At 40.1% G+C, this 23,856-nt stretch overlaps 1 protein-coding gene across 10 annotated transcripts in view; it reads left to right on the forward strand.

Annotated features, from left to right (window-relative positions):
• Positions 1-23,856, forward strand: part of LRRFIP2 (LRR binding FLII interacting protein 2) — a 106,868-nt gene that overhangs the window by 65,591 nt on the left and 17,421 nt on the right. For 5 of the 10 annotated variants that reach the window (XM_042903017.1, XM_042903009.1, XM_042903008.1 and 2 more), the window contains 5 exons: positions 3,969-4,013; positions 5,608-5,724; positions 8,535-8,606; positions 13,859-14,029; positions 22,499-22,591. In XM_042903017.1, coding sequence (XP_042758951.1) covers positions 3,969-4,013; positions 5,608-5,724; positions 8,535-8,606; positions 13,859-14,029; positions 22,499-22,591 — 498 coding nt within the window. The remainder of the gene's footprint in view (positions 1-3,968; positions 4,014-5,607; positions 5,725-8,534; positions 8,607-13,858; positions 14,030-22,498; positions 22,592-23,856) is intronic. The other 5 variants (XM_042903013.1, XM_042903012.1, XM_042903010.1 and 2 more) reach the window with 1 other exon arrangement.

A 23,856-nucleotide genomic window follows, 5' to 3' on the forward strand; every position in this document is an offset into this window, starting at 1 on the left:
ATGAATAGCTCAGTCCTTTTGAGAAAATAATTGTAACAAGGTACCAGTCTTTATTTCTAAACAACTTTTAAATGACAGCATCAAAATGTATTTATAACTAAAATGCTCTGTTTCTATTCTATTCTAAAAAAATTCAGTTGTATTTTACCATTTTAGTCAGGTAAAATTATCTGTCAAACTAAGCAGCCTTATGTTTTTTTTTTATTTTTTTTTAATTTTTTTTTTTTTTTAACGTTTATTTATTTTTGAGACAGAGAGAGACAGAGCATGAACGGGGGAGGGTCAGAGAGAGGGAGACACAGAATCTGAAACAGGCTCCAGGCTCTGAGCTGTCAGCACAGAGCCCGACGCAGGGCTCGAACTCACGGACCGCGAGATCGTGACCTGAGCCGAAGTCGGCCGCTTAACCGACTGAGCCACCCAGGCGCCCCAGCAGCCTTATGTTTAAGTGGTTCAAAGGGCCTCTTAATCAGAGAATAAATATCAGAGAATAAATACCTTTCTTTAAGAAGAAACAAGGAGTTTCAAAGATTTGACAAGATGTGTATTCTAAAATATTTCTCACATGTGTTAATTTCAACAAATATTCAAGGAGTTCAGATTTAAAGAGAAGTAATGTACAATCTGTAATGTCAAGAGCAAAGCATTTTCAAGCATCCTGGCATAAATAGGGCAAAGGCTTTTATCGCTGAAATGTGGGAAAGATTATATTTAATTTTGTTTACTAGTTGATAATGGAAATTCTTCAAGAAAATGTTACTTAAAAAAATTTTTATTTATTTATTTGAGGGGGGTGGGCAGAGAGAGAGGGACAGAGAATCCCAAGCAGGCTTGAATTCAGGAAGCATGAGCTCATGACCTGAGTCGAAACCAAGAGTTGGTCACTTAACCCTTTGAGCCACCCAGGCGCCCCTAAGAAAATACTACCTTTGAACTTAAGCTTTCAAATTGGAATATGAAGTTTGCCACCGTGTGCTCTCCTTTTCACATTAATACTAATGTGAAATATTTCACTAATGTGGAATACTAATATTTCACATTAATACTAATGTGAAATATTGCAAGCTTGTTAGCTGACTTTCAAGTTCAAACGACCAAACCCCTTCCTTGATCGGAAAATTACCTATTTAATTATTTAAGAGTGCAATGACATAATGTTTACTTGAAATTTTTTGAGAAGAGTAGGCTACAGTTAACATTAATGAGCAAGTCCTGAGCACCATATCAAGGCGGAAAAAAGCTTTGCTTGCTGTTTTTTGTTTTTGTTTTTGGTATTTTAGTCTACTTTTTTATTAGGCACTTTTTTAACAATTTGATTTACTTTTAATATTTTTTCTATCTCTAATTTGTTTTACAGAATTGCAACCACATATGCAGCCTTTGCTTTCTGATTTCTCACTAATGTTACAAAGTTTTTATATTGTTGTGCATATTCATTTTTCCATTGTTACTTAGACACAACAATTTTTTATCAGCTCTAGTCACCATGATTTTGCATTAGATCCTCAGGCCTTATTCATCTTATAGCTGAAAGCTTGTAGCCTTTTGCTGTTTCCCTATTTTATACTTTAATATATTAAACATAATTAACTTTTATTCCATTTAAAAGCCTTTTCAGTACCTGGCAGACTCTGGGTCACCATCATGAACCTTGGCTTGTCATTGCGGGTACAGGTGTTTAGACCTCCTCGAGAGGGCACTGGGGCTTTTGGAAGACCAGGTTTCAAGTGGCTTTTTGTCTAACTGGGGGGTAGCACGTAGCAGAGCACAAGTCTGAGAAGTGAGAACTGGAGCCTCTGGCCAAGTCACTGCAGCTCAGGGACCTGGACTGCAGCGTCGCTGCTCTTGGCATTTTTCGCTGCCTTAACAATCCCCGAGGTTTGGCGCGTGATCGGTTTGGGTTGCGACAGTGGGGATCTGTCAGAAGACAGTGGAAGCAAGAGAATCGACGTTGCCACGGGCTAGTTCAGTGATGCAGCCTCTGAAATGTAAGATCCTTGCAAGCCGACTGTTTAAAAAATGGGTGGGTTTGGCGGTCATTTTTGTGAGAGGGGACATGAGCCCGGGTTTTGGGTGGACCTAGAAGAGTGTTTCTGGATTTTGCTTGTTTTTCTCTAACTCATTAGTAGAAGAGAGGTGGGAGATACTCTGAGGAAAAGAAGGCAGTTTTATTCAGACACGGTATTTCTTTCACTCTGAAGAATAGCACTTTAAATGTGAGGCAGTGGCTTTAGCAGCATAAATGTGATGGCAGAGGATTCCTTTTCGTGGCAAATTGCTTGTTTGTTTCAAAACGTTTCATGTGTGACTTAAAAAAAACCAGTTAACTAGAATCAATTCCTTTTAGAGAGTGTTACTGTAAAAAGTGGCAAAAAGATCAAAGTCGAAAGTCTAATATAAATGCATTATTGATACAGTACTTTTAATAAAGTAAACACCTTTTATTATAAACAGTGTTTATTATATAAATGCAGAGAAAAAATGAACGTGATAAATGGGCAATGAAAAAGAACAGAAAACCTTTCAAATATGAGGAAATTAGAATGAAGTGAACTGAAAAGAACCAGAAATAATGGCATTTTGTGTTTTAATAATTAACTGAGGAAAGTTTTCAAATCTTTTTTTCTAGATTGAGCTGGGAGGGTTGGTCTAGGAGTTGCAATCTGGGTTGATTTTCATTTAGTTAAGTAATTGGGACAGTAAATAATATGAACACGGGTTTTAAAATTCACAAAACTGAGATCTGAATCCAGCCCTGACGTTTAGCAGTTGTTCAATTTTCAGGAAGATCTTTTGCCCCTGAATTTCTCTCTCCTCAGCTGCAAGGTCGGGGTTTAGGAGGAGACCTGTAAGATGCCTCTCTTTATGAAACGCTAATAACTAAGGCCTGTCTGTGGAAGATAGGCTACCTCAATCATCATGTCTAGATAATAGGACACTATGCTGCTGTTAAAGTAAATGAAGTAAGTCTGTAAGTACAGATGGGGTGTGATTCATTTCCTCATTCACCCAGTAAACTTTTAGTCCTTCTACATGTCAGGTGCTATTTTTGATGTTATGAATACAGAAACGAACATACAGACATAGGCTTACTTACATTAAAGATAAAGAGATCAGACAATAAATTAATAAATACCATGGGGTCAGAGATTGATAAATGCCATGAAGAAAATGAAGTAGTTTCTTTAAATCCTGAAAGTTGGTAAGGAGAAAAAGAAGGTATAGAATGTATTTGAGGCATTGCTCTAGAATTTGTCAAAGACTTGGTGGCTGGTTATCCTTGGATCAAGAATTGGAAGGTCAGGACGTGGTAGAGTAGGGAGAAAGGCTTACCTCACGTACCCTTTTGTGCTATTTCATTTTTTCTTTTATTTTTGACATGTGTGTGTACTGCTTAAAAAAAAAACCAAAAAACAAAAAAGCCAAAGAGCTGACTCCCTTAAGGCTGTAGGGGAAATCTTTTTTGATGATATATTTAACATGCTTTTATCCAGTCGAAACTCTTTGTGGCTAATTGGACTGGTCTTATCTATGTGTCCCGTGTCCTAATAATGTTTAGAGAATAAAGCTTTTTGGCTTTTGGTTTTATCAGAGTTTTGCTTTTGATGTGTACAAGTTTGTGGGGTTTTTTTTTTTTTTGTATTAACATTTGCAATGGTAAAACTTAAGTTTATATATAATTTTCTTTAATGTGTTTCAAATACCATGAAAAGAAAATCTAAAATTCTAAACTTCTGCACAAGGACAGCTTGCTCACTGCCTGTCCATCCTTAGGATAAGAATTAACATTCTTGACATTTTGTCTTACGTGTCTCAACTTTTATTTCAGTTTTAATATGTTTACTTTTAGGTTGCAAACAGCAGTTGAACTTGGAGAACTCAACTGTGGTCATTTCTTTTTTTCCTCTAAAAAAAACCTGACATGCTAATAAGCATCTTTCCTGATTTTTATCTCTGTTCTTTTCTAGTTGGATGAAAAATCTGACAAACAGTATGCTGAAAATTACACAAGAGTGAGTATATACATTCCTAAGAGAATTCTCAAGGTCAATTGAACTTCATTTCAACTGCTATTTCACGATTATACTACATGTGAACTGGGGGAGCTATCTGCCTTTCTTCGTCTATTTCCTGTTCTTGACCCCCCAAATTCCTCCGAGGTTGAATCATGTGAAGCTCTGGGAAGAGAAAAGACACTGCGTTTTATTTCCTTGAATGTCACTTCTGAAGCTTTTGGCTGCTCTTTTGATTTCCATTCCCTAGAATTGGATCCTGAGAAGAAGCCATTAAACACTGAAAATGAAGTGGAACGGTAGTGACAAACTCTGAGGGTTTTGTTTTTGTTTGTTTTTGGTTTTCTTCCTTAATAATACTTTTTTTATTGGAAGTAAAATAACTCCTTTCTAGGACTTGTTTTGTGTTAAAGTCTCTATCTTCTGGAAGTACTTTCAGAAAGTCATTTTAGGGAAATTATCAGGATTAATTTCATGCTGTACCTAAAAAAGATACAGCTGTTCTGTCCAGTAGGGATACAATGCAAGCCACAAATGTAGCCCACATATGTAAGTTTAACTTTTCTTTAAAAAAAATTTTTTTTTAATGTATATTTTTAAGAGAGGGAGAGACAGAGTGTGAGTGGGGCAGGGGCAGAGAGAGAGAGGGAAACACAGAATCCGAAGCAGGCTCCAGACTCTGAGCTGTCAGCCAGGAGCCCGAGGCAGGGCTTGAACTCATGAACCATGAGATCATGTCCTGAGCCGAAGTCGGGCACTTAACAGACTGAGCCACTCAGGCGCCCCAAGTTTAACTTTTCTAGCAGCCTCATTAAAACAGTAAAAAGCAACAGTTAAAATTAATTTAAATAATTTATTTAACCCAAATATCCAAGGTATTTCAGTGTAATTAATATGAAAAATTATTAATGAGATAATTTACCTTCTTTTTTCCATACTAAGCCTTTGAAATCTGGTGTGTATTTTACACTTAATTAATGTCATTTCATGACACTTAAATGTCAGTTTCGTCCAGCCGTATTTCAGATGCTGAGTAGCTGCATGTGGCTGATGGTTAACTCTGTGTGGTTGCTCCATTGTGTGTTCATCCAGTAGCATATCTCACATGTAAACTAACTGTGGGAACAGCAGTCTAAATTCATAGTGATACACACTGTGCTCAAGCTGCAAATATTGTTTCCAACTTTATCAGAGTATTAGAAAAAGAAAAGATTCTAAAGAAGCAGCCTCAGGAACTCAGTAGCAGGACTGCTAATTAGCATACCAGTTATAAATCCTGAACTGTTTTAAATTAATCTCGTGTGCTCAGTATTGTTTACAGTATACCAAAGATAGAAAAAAACTCGCATGCAAGCCACTTCCTTTGTCATTATGAATTCTAGACTACAGTAATGTGTTGCAGGGAACAAGGTTATGCTTCATATTCCCCGGGCACGTTCCCCAGGGCATCCCTTTCCCAAAGCCAGCCTATATCGTCCGCACCTCTCATCCACAGGTGTTAGGTGTCCCCCGCCCCCACCCCATGTTCAGCTTCCACAGCAAACGCCTTTGTACAGAAACAAGACTTAGATGTGTCCTCTTTCTCTTTCTCTAGCCTTCGTCTCGGAATTCTGCCTCAGCAACAACCCCTCTAAGTGGAAACTCATCCAGACGAGGGAGCGGAGACACCAGCAGCTTAGTAGATCCAGACACCTCATTAAGTGAATTGCGGGTAAACCGCAGTCTTTGGTTTGCTTTTTACAAACAGTTTGGCGGCTTCTTTGTAGTAGAGTATACTGCAGCTATTTAACACTTAATGTGACTTAGTGGGAAGAAAAGGAGTTTGAGTTCTTGAAAAAATACTGTTAAAAGACAGTTCGGGAATGTGACTCAGATCTGAAAGGAAAGAGATGAGTTAATTCTTTTTTCTGTTCTCTTTCTTGAACATTTGATGCTATTGGAATGATCCATATCTCTCTGCTCACTTACCAATGCCAAAAAAACTTGTTAATGTATGTAAAAGTAATTCTCTCAGAAATAGTTGGCCATATTTTAGATGGAAAATACATAGATATGCAAGGGACCAGGTTCTAGGAATTGTCGGCCTTTTGAGGCATTATGGTATTATTTGGCTGCTGGAGTATAGTTATCTCTCAATTTTTCATGGTAAGATAAGCATAGGAATATTTGGGATAACAGAAATACCTGAGTTGAGTCCCTGGGTTGAGTTCCTGTTCTTATTAACCCTTTTATTTGAAAGATGGGGACTTTCAAAATGTATTTGAAGGTCTGTTTGCTGAACCTACTATTTGTGAGCAATGGGAGGAAGGGTTGTAATAAAAATTGCATTCATTCATTCATTCATTCATTCAACATTTATTGAGCCGTTGGCTTCAGCAATTTAGGCAGCGAAACACACTTTGACCTTCAGGAGTTCACTGTTTCATAGGGAAGATCCGCTGATAGAAACCAGTAAAACTCGGTCACGTGTATGATCCTATGTAGTAGCAAGAATAGGACTGTTGAGAGAATTCAGAGAAGCATCAGCTCTGTTGGACTGGGAGAAGCGATTACAGAAAGCTTTTCAGAGGAGACCCACTGTGAAGGAAGAATGCAAATGCATCAGGCAAAGAAGTTGGAGGGAAAAGGCTTTCTGAGAACTTGAGAGAACCAGAAGGTTCTCTTGTCTAGCACAGTTGCCCGAGGGTAGGATGGGAAGTGAGGAGGAGAGGTGAGTGCGTGGGCCAGACCACAAAGCATCATGTGTGGTAGCCTAGAAGACATTTGGTTCCCCCCCCGCCCCCCGCCGCCCCCCGACAACTGTGGGATATTAACCAGGGGAGCACGAGTATCTGATTGGCATTCTTAAGGAGTGTCCCCAGGTCGGAGGAAGCTCTGGAGGTGAAGGGAACCCTGTGGGTGAGTGATGAGGATGGCGCGAACAAGGCGAAACTGCAGTGGGAGACGGTGCGAGGAACTTACTCCGAGGAGAATCCTGGGAGACACTGGAGTTGATTGGTCAGTAGCAGAGAGGAGAGCTTAAGGGAAGGTTTTTGTCTTCTTTCAAAGGCAGGCTTGATTATTTTTATTCGCTGGCTTGAGCCAGTTGAGAGAGAACAGGAAGGCAGAGTGAGGAGAGGGTGGCTGATGAGCAGAGTGCCTGAGAGGGATGCCCGGGCGCAGCTAGAGGGGGGCCAGATGTGGCGGGCCCGTCCTGCTGACACAGAGAGGGAGGGAGGGAGGGGGCGTGCTGGGGTCCTGAGTCAGACCGCAGGCAGGTAGGAGCAAGAGTCCGGCTTACGGGATGGGAGGCCTGTAAAAGTGGGCTGGGGGTTAGGGGGTGGAGACGTTTGCAGCGGCGGCAGTGGCAGCGGCAGCGGAGAGCTGACCCAGGCCGACGTGGCGTGACTTTGAGGGTGTCCGCATTTATCAGGCTCTTACGAAGTACCGGGCATAGGTGCTGGGGCTGCAGAGTTGAATGAGCTCAACTCTTGTCTTCGGTGGGACGGAAGGCCGGAGGACAAGGCCTTCCAGCCTCACCACTCAGCTCGTATTGCTTCTTTGAGAGAATGACTTCCTTGAAGGAAATGAGAGTTTTGTATCCTCACGCTTCGCTTGCTGTAGCCTCTTGATGTGTCTGTTGATGAATCAGCGAGTACAAGACAGACCTACCAAGGAGGAGACGAAGAGGGCAGGGGGGGTATAATCCAGAAGGTGTGTGTGACCGGCCTTTGAGGATTGGTCCTGCCCGTATTGCAGAATTGCACGTGGGGCCCTGTGGCAGTTGTATTCCGCCTAAATCAAGCCTCCAGGATAGATTGTATGTAGCAGGGCCAGGTATAGGAGGAACTGTATTTTCCATTTAAAATTTGACCTGCTTTGCTTTTAATGATTGGGGTAACATTTGGAACAAATGCTCTTTTCTCATCATTCATTTAAATGGCATCCTCAGCATAGACTCTCTCATCTGACATACGGTTTAAAATGTCGGTGTTTAACTTCCCTCCCTTTACTTTCTTTCTTCCAAATTAATTGTGATTAGTAACCAAGTCATCGAAAGACATTTTGTTCGTGTCCGTTTATTACAGTTTTAAAAACTTCTGAATGAGCCAGTAAAATTTGCTGCTTATAATTAATTTAGTACTTTAGTAATTTACTGGTTCAGGTGAAGCATTATGTTAAAGATTATTGAAATGATTTATAAATTTTTAAAGTTTATATGTTAAAAACATTATAATTGGTACAGCTTTTTCTCGTACACGGCCCCATCCCCCTCTTGCTAATGCGGTCTCAACACAAGTTCATGCCAAGAAGATATGTAACACTTTAGATTGATTACTCCAGGCCTTCCCCAGCCCCATTATCACCTGACCTATTTGCCTCGTTCGGTGGTTTTAAGTGGCAGTTACGTTTGTGTATTTTGATTTCTCTGCTTTTGGTCCAGAATACATGAAAGTAATTCACATTTTCATCTGAATCCTTTGAGACTTAAGATATGTTTGTGCATGCTTTTATGCAATGGTTCATTCCTATGTCCTGCAGGATATCTATGACCTTAAGGACCAGATACAGGATGTAGAAGGGAGATACATGCAAGGGCTTAAAGAACTAAAGGTATCAGGGCCCATTGTGCAGCCCACGCATGCTCTCTGTGTGCAGAATGGTTGGGTAATGGTGGTTTCACAAGTTCTGTTAACCCCAGTGCACAAAGCTTCACTAACAGTGTTTGTCTTTCCAGCATGTGCTTAACCTGCAATGCACAGGAAAGGTGAACTTTCAGTCTGCTTATGTCTCAACGTTTACTATGGTTTTTGCAATATTCAGTACAAGATATTATACCTTAGAGTTTTTAAACTTTGCGAAATACTTACGTGTCGCTTGTGTCTTAGCCATACAAAATAGAATTGGGTAAACTCTTGAAACGTATTCTGAGATTATGGTTTTCAATTGAGAATTAGACCTTAAAATTCTTCCCTGCTAAATGAGAGAGTATTGCCTATTTCTGTCAACAAATTTAGTCAGTATTGAAGGCAGGAGGAAGAAGCATCTAAGAGTGCGTTACTATAAACATTTCTCACGGAGGAAGGAACCTGAGGTAGGAGGCCTGTGTTTTCATTTTGTTTTTTCTTCTCCTCCTCTTCCTTTTCTTGTTGTTTTTCACTATGGCTCAAAGAAGATTACACAGATTCAGTGCTTTGAAGAATCTGGAGGTAAATTGAGATGGGCCTTAATCTTTCCCAAGCAAGGATGGCTACCAGTTCTCAATAGAAGTGTCCCTGTGACACGGACATTTTGGTTGTAAATGGCGGTTGATTATCATGCACTTCCCCATGTTTAATTATGAAGTTCAACTCTGATACAAGGAAGCTACAAGTTTCTCAACATGTGCATGGCCCTGTTTGAAACCGAAATATCAGGTCTCAAGATGCATAAACAAGGCATTCAGAAAGACGACTCAGGATATGCCCGAAGGACAAAGCGGGGACCTCACGGGCAAGGCTCTCATCAGCTTTCCTGGCGAGACGCAAAGTGGCCCAGTTACCAGTCGGTACCTTCACGCGGGTCATGATCGTCCGGAGGGAACTTACGGTTACGAGTCAGGACAGAAAAGGGTAGCAGGTCCTGTGGAGAGTGTCCGTGAGGGCAGCCTGGAGGCTGCTGATCTGGCAGTGTGTGTGCGCGTGCGGGTGTCGGTCGAGCAGGAGAAGTACAGGGGTATATGCTGATCTGCCCCGTCTTCATGGCTCAGGTCTTCAGGGTTTAATCACCTTTCAAGATTTTAGTGATAAGACTTTTGGAAATATGTTGGATCAAGGGAGCAAATTAAATATGTTAAATAAATACACTTATATTGAAATCTCATATGTAATGTAACGTATCAGGAAAGCAAGCAATTCAGAGGTTTTCTTGCTTTTTATTTATTTAAAACATTTTTTTCTTACATTTTAGATCTACCATTTGTTACCTTCTTTGAAGGATACAAAAGAACAGATTAAATGTGAGACTGAACAGATACAAGATCCCCTTTTTTAAGAGAAAAAAAGCAAAACTTTATGTTCCTCACATTATATGTTACCGTGCTAAGAAAAACTGTTAAGATATACATTAAATATATTCATGTTCAATGCAACAGTTTTAAGCATACCTAGAGTAAAGGAAAACTTACTTAGTGATATACAATGATGTGCCCTGCTTTATTTTATTATTATTATTATTATTATTTTCATTTAGAAGAGATATAGTTTATTTTATTGAAGTAAAATTAACATAAAGTGCTATATCTGAGGTGCACAACGTAATTATACAACAATTCTGTACGTTACTCAGTGCTCATCATGATAAGTGTACTTTTAATCCCCTTGTCTATTTCACCCATCCCCTGCCACCTCCATTTTCTTAATTCACGGTCAGCATATAATTGAGCTTGACCTCAGGTTATATTTGTCCTTGAAACAACTCGTTAAGTGGAAGAAAAATCATTAAAAAATGATCTGATTGGTGATCAAACACAGTAGTGTGGTAATATCCATACATATTCTATTGAAAAAGGATACTGGGTCATTGCTTATGATATTCTTTTTTTTTTTTTTTTTAAGTTTTTATTTATTCATTTTGAGAGAGAGTAGGAGTGGGGAAGAGAGAGAGAGAAGGAAAATCCCAAGCAGGCTCTGCACTGTCAGTGCAGAGCTCAATGTGGGACTTGAACCCACAAACTGTGAGATCATGACCTGAGCTGAAATCAAGAGTCGGGACGCTTAACCGACTCAGCCGGCCACCCAGGCACCCCTACTTTTGACAGTATTCTTGATTAAGTGGGTCGGCCTTTGGGATGCTTTTCCTCATTCTGTCTTCCATGCAGAACCACCTGGGTTTTGTTAAAACACAGATTGCTGGATCATACTCCCACATTTTCTCATTCAGTGGGTCTAGGAGGGGGTTGAAATGTTGCATTTTTACCCAGTTCCCAGCTAATGCTGTTGCTGCTAATCTAGAACCCACTCTTGCAAAATCATTGCCTTAGATACATTTAAGTAAAACTATTTCCTAATAGGTATCACCATATAAACTAGATTTAAATAATTGAAACTACCTTGATACTTAAATTTAAAACAGTCTTCTGTGGTTTGTTGTTGAAAGGAAGAGTACATTCCGTAAATGTTATGTCACATTGATCGTGTTATATATTGTATTTTTGCATCTGTTGAGTAACTATCTTAGTTCTGGTTGTTCATGCAGTTACGTCCCATTTTCTATGAGACTGAGCTGTGAAAAAGACTTTTTTAATGCTATCAGCCTTTAAGGTGGATCAGAATCATTCTAAATTCTGTATTGTATAAGATCCTACTATATTTAAATCATTGTACGGTTGACTTTGGTTTTATTTTTTATTTGGGTTCTGTCTGTTCCCAGTCCTGGTATAAATGTCTGTTAATGCAGTCCTAGTTTGTGAAGCATTATTAGTGTGTGTGTGTGTGTGTGTGTGTGTGTGTGTGTGTGTGTGTATCTTGATTGAGATATAATTCAAATACTGTAAGATTTACCCATTTAAAGTGTGCACAGTTCAAGCGGTTTTTAGCATAGTCACAGTGTTGCACAACCATCACCACAATCCAATTTTGGAATGCTGTCATTACCCCGAAGAGAAACCCTGTCCTAATTAGCAGTCATACCTCACCCTCCCTCTTCCACTTCCACACCCAGCCCTCGGTAACCACTAATCTACTTTCTGTCTCTGGATTTGCCTGTTCTGGACATTTCGTACAAATGGAATCTTATAATATGTTGTCTTTCGTGGTTGACTTTTCATTTAGTGTAATGTTTTCAAGAGTCATCCATGCCGTAACACCTGTCTGTCCCATCATCTGTCTATGTGTCTCTGTCATGATTGGTTAATATTCCAGTATGTGTCTGTTGATGGACATTCGGGTTGTTTTCAGTTTTTAGCTGTTATGAAAAATGCCGCTATGAGCATTTGTGTACAAGTTTTTGTATGGATATTCCTTTTCATTTCTCCTACATAGATACCTAGGAATAGAATTGCAGGGTCAGATGCTAACACTGTGTTTACCATTTTGAGGAATTGTCAAACTGTTTTCCAAAACAGCTGCACTATTTTACACTCTCCCCAGCAATGTATGAGGTTTCTGGTTTTTCCATATCCTCACCAACACTTTAATCTTGTTTCTGTTTTTTTAATTATAGCCATCATAGTAGGTTTGAAGTGGTATCTCATTGTGGTTTTGGTGTGCATTTCCCTAATTACTAATGATGTCGAGCCTGTTTTCATGTGCTTCTTGGCCATTTGTATATCCTGTTTGGAGAAATCTCTAATCAAATCCATACCCATTTTTAAAATATGTGTCTCTTTATGATAGTATTGTAAGAGTTCTTTATGTATTTTGGATACAAGTCTCTTACTCAGTGTAAGATTTACAAATATCCTCTCCTACTGTATGCCTTTTTTTTTTTTCCTTGATGGTATTGTTTGTAGCACAAAAGTTTTTAATTCTGGTGGTCTTTTCTTTCATTGATAGTGCTTTTGGTATTGTGTCTAAGAAACCATTGCCTACTCCAAGGTCATGAAGGTTTAGGGCTATGTTTTCTTTGAAGAATTTTATAATTTTAGCTCTGACATTTAGGTCTCTGATCCACTTTGAGTTAATTTTTCTGTTTGGTGTGGGTCCAACTTTAGTCTCTTGCAATGTGGATATCCTGTTGTCCCAACACCATTTGTTGAAAAAACCTATTTTTTTAACATTTACTTATTTTTGAAAGAGAAAGAGACAGAGTGTGAGTGGGGGAGGGGCAGAGAGAGAGGGAGACACAGAATCCAAAGCAGGCTCCGGGCTCCGAGCTGTCTGCACAGAGCTCGGTGTGGGGCTTGAACCCATGAACCATGAGATCATAAAATGAGCCAACGTCGGATGCTTAACCAACTGAGCCACTCAGGTGCCCCTTGAAAAAAATATTCTTTCTTCCATTGAGTTGTCTGGGTACTCTTGTCAAAAGTCAGTTGATCATAAATGTAAGCATTCTGGACTATCAGTTTTATATCATCAATCTTGGTTTGTTGAACATTTATGTTAGTACTTTTAAAATGTATTCCAGAAGTGATGATTTTTTCTATGAAATGTTTTTTGTTTTTAGCTTTAAAAACTGTCACTATGTAGTAATAATCTACCAAATTAGATATAGTTATTAAAAGATAGACTTGAAGCTGTTTTAAGCAGAAAGCTTTGAAGTATATAAAATTTCAGTTGTTTTTTGGTTGCTCTTTTTTTGTTGTCGTTGCTCTTTTTTTCATCGTTTTTGTATTGCTTACTTATTTAAGAATGACCAGAATTTGAATAATTGCTAGAAAAAATGTTTATACGTTTACATGAAAATTCTTATGCAGAACAGGAAAGAACTGAAAGCAGATGTCTAGGAAGCAGCAAAATTCAAATGAGTATGAAGCTTACTTGTGTAAGAGAGGCTGTATTATGTTGTATCATTGCATTCTGGGTACCGAATAGCTTGTTAAAAACAAGAGTAACGTTTCCGAAAACATTGATGATTCTTCGTTTTATGACTCTTAACAAATGTATGTGGTCTGCATACCTTTTCATCTTTCAGAGGCTACATTGGTGCTTGATTTTGTTTTCTCGGATAGCAGAGAGCATATAAAGTTCTCACGGTGGCACAATTGGCTTCTTACCGCCCTTCTGTTTCACGTGCATGTTACTAAACATGGAGATCCCCCGACTGCTTGTATTTTGCAAAAATGCACCTTCGTGTGTTTGTGCCAGTCCTGGATTTCTGTCATATTGCATATAAGCGATGAGCATACTTTAGATATCAGGCTAATGGCTTTGACTTTCGTTTAGGAATCTTTGTCTGAAGTGGAAGAAAAATACAAGAAAGCCATGGTTTCCAACGCACAGTTAGACAACGAGAAGAACAACTTGATCTACCAGGTAGACACCCTCAAAGATGTTATTGAAGAACAGGAGGAACAGATGGCGGAATTTTATAGAGAAAATGAAGAGAAATCAAAGGTAACTGTGCGCCTTGTATCCTCTCTGTCTGGGTCAGAAAATTCACACCTGCCATTTGAAAGGTGCTGCGCTTGATGGAAGAGGGCTTTAGACCTGGAAGTGACGCTTCAGTCGAAACTGATTGTTCCAAGGAAACTCACAGAACGTGAGCTACCGGTTCCTAAAATATTTTCCTTTTTAAGTTCTTACAGAATCTGTCTAATTTTCTTAAGAAAAGTCTTATGACCTCCTTCCGTTTCTGAAGATAAAATGCAGCTCAAGTTTTATCTCTGTTTTCTGTCTCTTAATTGCGGCAGTTTCAGCGAATTCCTTAATTTCTTCCTGTTTAAACTGGCTGGAAACTCCACAAAGCTCTGAAGACTTTCCGGGAGGCAGTTCATTTTGTTCTTTTCTTTTATTTCTATCATTTTTTAAGAGAATCTCTTTTCTAAATGATTAGAGAGAAGTTTTTAATCAGTTATTTAAAAACAGCAGGATGGAGACTTGGGTCAGATGTCAACAGATGTTTTCTTTAGAGGTTTGTAAGCTATACTGTTAGAATGTACAGACGGAAAATGAAACCCACTGTCCAAGGTTCATATTTGCCCTTTGACGCATGCAGAAAACAAATTGGGTTCTCTTTTAAAATGTTAATGTCAGTCCAAGCAGAGGACAAAAGGCTATTACTGCCAAAATATGAGTTGTGACAACATTGCAAAAATAAAAAGCCCAGAAAACAATTTCGGAAATGTGCATTGGTTACAAACATCAGTCATCTGAAGGGAGGGAAGCTGTTAATATAACCTCGAAGGGACTGGCATTAATACTGTAAATTCTAATAGGGATTTTTTTTTTTCCTTGAGGATTGAAAATGTTCATTCCAGTCTGTTTTGGTCATGTTTAAAAAGTGTTCACAAGTGTTTGCCAAGAGTTTGGGAGAAGGAAGGATGAATAGGCAGAACATTGAGGATTTTTAGGGCAGTGATAGTGTTCTAATGGATACATTATCCATTTGTGGAAACCCATAGAATATACAATACCAAGAATGAACCTGCATGTAAACTGTGGGCTTTGGGTGTGGTGATATGTCACTGTGGGTTCAGCGACTGTAACGATTGTACCTCTCTGGTGCAGGATGTTGATAGCAGGTAGGAGAGCCTCTTTGGGTCGGGGGGAGGGCTATGTGGGAACTCTGTGCTTTCCACTCAACTCCCAAGAACCCAGAAGTGCTCTAAACAGTCAAGTCTACTAAAAAAAAAGTTAGGATAAGAAAACTTGTATCTGCACAAGTGGAAAAGAGACTTCTGGGTATTGTCATATTGGATGACAGGGCTCATTGCAGACTATGATTTGGTGGCATAGCTGGTTTCCTCTGTGATTCTTCCTGTTTCTTAAGGACCAGTTTTGGAGATTATGAACCATCATATTTATGTAGAGCCCTTGGACTCCTTTTTTTGCTTTTCCATGCTTTTTTCGTATCTATTTCTGGCTCTTTGCTTCTAGGAGATTAGAGGACAATCTCACGCTAAAGTATTTAATGTTCAGTGCTAAATGCCCTTGAGCATTTAAAAAAAAAAACCTCCATGATTAACTTACTAAGCCACTTTCTTTTTCCCTTCTTTTTCTAAGATATAGAGATGTCTTAGCATACATAGTGCTGTGGTTTTTAATTTTTATGTAGAAAAAAACTTGTGCTTTTCAAATCAAAAAAGTCTGTGAGCTTTTTAAATCCTCTGTGAATCTACTTCGGGTACCGTGATGCCAAAGACCTTGTCATAGCGTCTCTCTCTAGCGCACCTTCTCTCTGAGCTCTTCTCAGTAGAAATCGCCTCATGCGGGAGGCTCAGAGGTTCATGCTCGGAGACATACAGAGAGGCCAGGCGCTCAGGTATGTTTCATTGTAGCTCAGAAGGTAAGGGTGGAGAAGGACCATTCAATTAAAACAACAATATTAATATAGTTTTTCAGATGTCAGTGCTTCCTACTGGGAATGTAATAACTACATCTTAAATATTCTGTCTGTACCTACTTTGGGGAAGAATGCCTGATTAGGAATGTCTCAAGTATATTATTCTTTTCTTTTTATTTTTTAATTAATTAATTAAAAAAAAATTTTTTTAATGTTTATTTATTTTTGAGACAGAGAGAGACACAGCATGAGCAGGGAAGGGGCAGAGAGAGAGAGAGGGAGACACAGAATGTGAAGCAGGCTCCAGGCTCTGAGCTGTCAGCACAGAGCCCGACGTGGGGCTCGAACTCACGAACCGTGAGATCATGACCTGAGCCGAAGTCGGACGCTTAACCGACTGAGCCACCCAGGCGCCCCAATTAATTTATTTTTTAATGTTGATTTATTTTTGAGAGACAGAGTGTGAGCGGGGAGGGGCAGAGAGAGAGACACACACAGAATCCAAAGCAGGCTCCAGGCTCTGAGGCATCAGCACAGAGCCTGATGCGGCATTTGAACTCACGAACCATGAGATCGTGACCTGAGCCCAAGTTGGACGCTTAACCGACTGAACCACCCAGGTGCCCCATTATTCTTTTCTTAGTAGCTATTTATTTTAGTAGGGGATTCTTTTTTTTTTTAAGCTTATCTGAGATTTTTAAAAAGTGTTTTATTACATATTTTAAAAATACAAAAAAAATAGACTATACTGAACCCTCCTAAAACCCATCACATACCCCCCAGCAACCATCAGTGTGTGGCCAATTTTACCCTGTCCACTTCCTTCATTCCTGTTCTTTGAGACAGGTCCTCAGTGTCTCATATTTTAATAAGAGTTTAGGTATGGCTCTCTAAGTGATATGGACTCCCTCTCTCTCTCTCTTTTTTTTTTTTTTAACTTTTTTTAACGTTTATTCATTTTTGAAAGAGCGCAAGGAGGGGTGGGGTAGAGAGAGAGGGAGATACAGAATCTGAAGTAGGCTCCAGTCTCTGAGCTGTCATCACAGAGCCCGACGTGGGGCTCCAACTCATGAACCGTGAGATCATGACCTGAGCTGAAGTCAGATGCTTAACTGACTGAGTCACCCACGTGCCCCAGACTCCCTCTCTTTTTAAAACATAACCACAAGATAATTTCACATCTGAAAAATTCAGAATAATTCCTTCATACTACCGATCCAACCATTGTTAAAATCTTAGCGGTCTCCAGTGACCTAAGTTGTTTTCTTTTTTACACTTCAACAACAACGACCACCAAGGATCCAGATAAGTTCCACACATTGGAATTAGTTGTCATGTCTTTTAAGTCTCTTTTTATTTATAGGTTTCCTTTCATCTCTCTCTCTCTCTCTCTCTCTCTCTCTCTCTCTTTTTTTCTCCCCTCCCTTGCAATTTGTGTGTTGAAGAGACTGGATTGCTTGGCTTAACAGTTTCCAACAGCCTTAGGGATTTTGCTGTTTTATCCCTATGGTGTCTTTAATGTGTTCCTTTTTCCTCTGTGTTTCCTGTAAACAGGTAGTTAGGTTTAGAGGCTTAAACAAATACAGGTGTAGCGTTTTTGGCAAGTTCACTCCATAGGTTGTCTTCCTTCAGGAGGCCCTGATGTGTGGCTCTTTCTTTTTGTAATGCTGTCGCTGGGTGCTTTGGTCTGTTAGTTGACCAGGCGCTGTAAAATGGGACGTTCTAAGTCCATCATTACTGTTTTCTTTGACTATGTTAAAGTGGATTGGAGCTATAATTCACATACCATATGTTGTAGTTCATCTGTTTGAAGTGTACAATTCAGGGCCTTTGTACATTCACAGTTACGTGCAGCCATCCCCAGTTTCAGAGTCCTGTAGTCTTGTCGGAAAGAAACCCCGTGTCCTGTAGCTGTTATCCCCCTGTCTCCCGCCCCCTCAGCCCTACGTAACCACTGGTCTGCCTTCTGTGTCTATAGAGTTCCTCTTTCTAGATTTGCATGTAGTCGAGTCATATAATATGTGGTCTTTTGAGACTGGCTTCTTTCACTTAGCTTAAATCTTTTTGAGGTTCACTCATGCTGCAGTAGGAGTCACTACTTTCCCTGCTTTTTTATAGCCTAATATTATCCCATTGTGTGGGTATAGCACATTTCGTATGTCCATTTGGGTGTTGATGCACATTCTCCCCCTCCCCCTGGTGAATAATGCTGCTGTAAACATTTGTGTACGAGTTTTTGTGTAGACGTATGCTGTCCTTTCTGTGAAGTGTATACCTGGGAGTGGAATTGCCGGTCATATGGCAACGCCATGTTCAACCATTTGAGGAATGCCAGAGTGGTTTCCAGAGTGGCTGCGCCATTTCACATTCCCAGCAGCAGGGCATGTGAGTTCTGATCTCTCTATACCCTCACCAACATCTGTTATTGTCTGACTTTTTTTAGAGCCGTCCTAGCAGCTGTGGTTTTGATTTGCGTTTTCCTGATAACTAATGGTTTTGAGTATATTTTCATGTATTTATTGACTCTTTGTATATCTTTCTCAGAAAAATACATCTTTTGCCTATTTTTAACTTGGGTTGTCTGCTTATAATCGAGTTGTGAGAGTTTATATATTCCAGATACAAGTCCCTTATCAGATACAGCCTAAAGCATGTTTTAAAATATCATTATGAAGTCAAGAATTCAAACATTTGATGATTCGAATTCATTGTAGCTTTTATTCTTAGTCGATTTTCAAGTTGTTCAACCTTTAACTAATATGAGTGTCTTCAGGTTGATTTCCAAGTAGCTTTGACTCATTGTAAGTCTCGCCGTCTTGGTAAATTCTCTGCTACCTAGCACGAGAAAGGGTTCCAGGTTCGTCTGGTCGTTTCTTGCTCCAGACCTGGAACCAGCTGTTTGTCCGGGGTGCTGGCTCTCGTAGGGGGGCAGTGTGCGTGCTAGAGAGCTCTTGCCACCGAGAGGATCATGGTTTATAAAGGCCTTTTTAGTGGATATATAGGAAATGTTTATGTGGGGTACGTTTTTCTTTGTAAAGTCAAAATACATTACGAATTTATGCTGGTAGTTCTAGTTCACGTTCAGGACTCAAGCATTTTTCCTTACCCTCTGTCTCACACGTGCATGTCTCCGTTTTCCCACTGCCCGTTCTCAAAGTCACTGGGGATGATAGTAATTATGTTATATTCTGTTGTCATTGCTGTGCCCCACAGTACTCAGAATAGCAATACCAATGTCACCACCAACGATATAATTACTGAAAATAGTTAAAAGTTTTTTGTGTTCTTCTGTTGGGTTGTTACTTTGCTGCTAGCCTATGTATAGCCCAAGCATTGGTTTTAAAAGTTACTCAAAATAGTTTCTCTCTCTGTGCTTATGCTGCTACCTGGATATATAGTTAGGTTCAGTGTATTTTATGTTCAGTATTTAGGAGTTGCTTTTAAAATTTTTATCTTTAAATAATTTTCGCTTTTAACTGGGGTAAAAAGTACAACGAAGTTTACCGGCTTAACAGTTTTAAATTGTTACAGTTCAGTGATATCAAGTACATTCACATTGTTGTGCAGTGAGAACTTTCTCATCTTGCAAAACTGAAACTCTGTTACACAACAGCTCCCGTCCGCGTGCCCTCCGCTCCTGGCAACGACCGACAGTTCTACCTGCTCTGTGGGTCTGGCTGCTCTGGGCGTCTCATAAGTGAGCTCATACAGGGTTTGTCTTTTTGTGACTGGCTTGTTCCACTAGCGTAATGCCCTCAGGTTTCACCCATGTTAGCACGTGTCAGAATTCCCTTCCTGAATAATATTGTAGTGTATCTGTGTACCACATTTTGTTTATCCATTCATTTGCTGGTGGACACTTGGGTTGCTTCCATCAGGAATTGCTTTTTCAATTTAATTTCGTTGCAGTTACATAACATTTACATGTATCTGAAGTCAAATCAAAGAAAATATACTCAAAGAAATCAGTCTTCTATCTCTTCATTCCTGTTTCTTGAGGGAATTTTTCACCTAAATAGTTTATTCTTCCCTTTTTTTTTTTTTTTTTTTTTTTGCTTAAGAAGGTAGATCTCTTTTGCTATTCAAAAAATATATATACAAATGTGTATGTTTTTATTTCCCCCCCTTTCTTTAGAAAATGGTAGCATACTGTAAATACCTTTCCATACCTTGATGACTGTGACCTTTATGATTGTGTATCTTCTTCACTCTTTTGTATTATTACATAGTTAATTCCGTTGTGTGTGTGTCCTATAGTTTATTCCACCAGCTCCCTATTAATGGACATTTGAATTGTTGGCAGTCTTTTGCTGTTAAAAATAGTCCTGCAGAAATGGTGTACTACATAAGTCCTTTTGCATTTTTGCTGGCCTGTCTACGGGAGTCGTCAAAGTGGGTTTACTGGGTCTAAGGGTATGGTAATTCTGTCGGATCTGCCGGATTCCCTTTGTGGTAGTAGTGATGCCATTTCGGATTCCTGTCAAAATGTGCAAGAGGGCCTGTTCCCTTCCCCATAGAATTTTCTTGAATATGTTGTCAAGTTTTGGACGAGTGCTTCAGTGGGACATACAGTTTTAACTTCTTGTTCTCTTAGTATGATCATCTTTTTATATTCAGAGTGATTTCTGTTTTTTTCTGTGAACTGTCCATATCTTTAGACTATTTTTCTATATAGTAGTGTTTTTTCTTCCTAAGCTTAGAGACTCTATATAGAGAGATAGTCATGTTTTGTCTCTGATGTAAGTTGTAATTTATTTTTTACAGCTTATCATTTGTATTTTTACTTTTCTTTTTTTTTTTTTTTAATTTTTTTTTTTAACGTTTATTTATTTTTGAGACAGAGAGAGACAGAGCATGAACGGGGGAGGGGCAGAGAGAGAGGGAGACACAGAATTGGAAGCAGGCTCCAGGCCCTGAGCCATCAGCCCAGAGCCCGATGCGGGGCTCGAACTCACGGACCGTGAGATCCTGACCTGAGCCGAAGTCAGACGCTTAACTGACTGAGCCACCCAGGCGCCCCGTATTTTTACTTTTCTTAAAGTGCCTTTTGCCATTCAAAAGTTTGTATGTAGTCTAACTTATTACCCATTTCCTATTCTTGCTTACAGATTTTTGGATTTTTTAGTACTGTTTTCCCTACTCTTTGGTTATAGGAATTCACTCACTTTTTTCTCTAGTAACTATATCCTTCCTTCCTTCTCTCTTTTTCCCTCTCTTCTTTCTGTGCACTTCCAATCCATTTGAAATTTGTCTCGGTGTATAGTCTGAGGTGTGGTTCCAATTTTCTTTTTCCATTTGGATATACGGTTTTTCCAGGGTCATGACATAAAAGTCTGTCTTTTCTCATTGATTTGAGATGCTCTTCTTGTTTTGTTGTTTAATATATTTGACATGTAACTGGGTATATTTCTGGATTTTCTGTTCTGCTCTCTGTGCTCATAAGCCATTACAACATTGTTTTAATTATGTAGGTCTTATATCCAGTAAGGCTAGCTTTCTGTTTTTTCAGTGTTTTTCCTGGCTGTTTTTTCTTACGTTTTTCTTACAAATTTTACAATCAGCTTCTCTTAACTCTGATGAGAAAAAAGCCTAATAGTATTTTTATTTGGACTGCATTAAATGTATAGATTTATTTGGGGGAGAACTGACATTTTTATGATACTGAGGTGTTTTTTTTTTAATTTTTTATTACATTTATTTATTTTTGAGAGACAGAATGAGACAAGGTGAGAACGGGGGAGGGGCAGAGAGAGAGGGAGACACGGAATCTGAAGCAGGCTCCAGGCTCTGAGCTGTCAGCACAGAGCCCGATTCAGGGTTTAAACCCACAAACCGTGAGAGCATGACCTGAGCTGAAGTCGGACGCCTAACCGACTGAGCCACCCAGGTGCCCTGATACTGAGTCTTTTTATCCAGGAAGATGGTGTACCTTTCTGTTTGTTTAGTCCTACTTGTCTTTCAGGAATATATATTTCTTAGTGTTTGTTTGTTTTGAGAGAGAGAGAGAGAGAGAGAGACTGAGAGAGGGGGAGAGGGAGAGGGAGAATCCCAAGCAGGCTCCATACTGTCGGTGCAGAGCCAGACGTGGGGCTTGATCCCATGAACCGTGAGATCATGACCTGAGCTGAAATCAATATTTAACCGGCTGAACCACCCAGGCGCCCTCAGGAACATTGTATATAATTTTCCTCATATTGATTTTTGGGTATTTCCTATATGTTTACACATGTATTTTTAAAAATTTTATGTTGTGATCGTGTGTTTATTGTATTTTCTCTCTAGATTATATTTATGAAGATTATTGAGTTTTATATGTTAATTTTATGACCTGTTACTTTATTAAGTCATCTCATAGTTCTTAGTAATTTTGCCATTGATGAGTCTGGGTTTTCACCTCCTAGGAGATGAAAGATGTTAATTTTCTGAACCTTTCCATAGAATACGGCATTTTTCTAAGTTGCTGTGCCTGGGAAATCCAGGTGTGTTTCTGGAGGTTATGTGCCGCCTGTTACTCTGGTGTAGGTGGCCCAGTGTCTTGTGCGCCATTGTCTGTGCAAACCGTGTCACTTGTGTATTAACAGGAGTTGGAAAGGCAGAGACACATGTGCAGTGTGCTGCAGCATAAGATGGATGAGCTTAAAGAAGGCCTTCGGCAGAGAGACGAGCTCATCGAGGTAGGTGCGGGCCCTGTGGAAGTACTTAATTTTGGAAACGAAGCACTGGGTGGGACGAGGGGGTGTGCGCTGGGAGGGAAGGGAGTTAAGATGCCACAGTTTCCTGGTCTCTTCCTCACCCTAAAGTTTCACACCCGTGATACATCAAGTCAGGCTTAAAAAGTTGACGCTACCAGTCTTATAAACGTTCCCGCTCTTGCCAGCAGAAGCTTCTGTAATTGTCTTTTGTTCCTCAGCACATTCTTTCCTCAAGTTACCTTAGAAAGCGAGCAAAAGGAAAAAGCAGGAGCACCATCGTTCTTTGGCATGTGGTGGGTGCTGTGTGTCGAGACGGGAGCCTTGGGGAGTGAGGCGTTTGGTCTTTGCCGAGGCAGCCAGATGACAAGGCCGAGTCGCCGTGACGCCTTCCCGCAGAAGGGTGGAGCTCGGCGGCAGCGCAGAGGCTGTGCTCGGGGAGGAGCCCGGGGTGGCAGCAGCGGGGTCCCCCAGGGGGCTCCGAGAGTGCTCCTCATCCCTCCCCTGTGAGCATCCCTGATTTCCTGTGAATGTGGTTTTCCCGCTCGAGGCTGTCGTGTTTTGTAAGCGTCTGGGCAGGGGTCCCGCCCGCTGGCTCGGTGTGGGTATCAGAGGTGTCTCGCGTGCGCCTGATGCCACGAGGGCGATTTCAGGAAGGCCAGCTCTCGAGGATCCCCGGGACGTGCCTCCTGTGCCACACCGGTGCTTGTCCACCTTCCTGTCGCTCAGCACCCGCCCTGCCCCCTCTGTTTCTTTTCCCCCATGGACCCGCCTCACCTAATCCCTCACCCTGTAAGTCAGTTAAGAAACCAATTCATAGAGGAAAAGAAATGCCTGCTTTTTTGTCCGTGGATCTGTGTCACTTCTCTTCATCCTTGAGAAGAACTGAATGTAGCCTGCCGAAAGCAGGTGGAGTTTGTGAATCTAAACACGGACGCAGATAACCCTTTGAAAATATCAGATGACATGTGAAGTTAGTTGTCCTAGTTTTTCCATTTATGGCATGGAGCGTAATATCTCAATTTTGTACCCTGCTGGTGTTCAAAAATAATGGGAATTCCTCTCCTTTTTTGTCCTTTTGTGTTTTTTGTGTCAATATGCCAGCCACTTGTTATTTCTTCTTCTAATTAAGATGTATACTTTTCCCCGTTTTTGATTTGGAAAGAATAGTAAAACTGCTTTGGCAGCTGCCTCTCAAATTCAGTAGCTTAAGTCAGAATTGGTTAAGTGTTCTAGCTTTTAATTTGATG

Source organism: Panthera leo, chromosome C2 (assembly GCF_018350215.1).
Source record: "Panthera leo isolate Ple1 chromosome C2, P.leo_Ple1_pat1.1, whole genome shotgun sequence".
In the NCBI taxonomy this organism is placed as follows: domain Eukaryota; kingdom Metazoa; phylum Chordata; class Mammalia; order Carnivora; family Felidae; genus Panthera; species Panthera leo.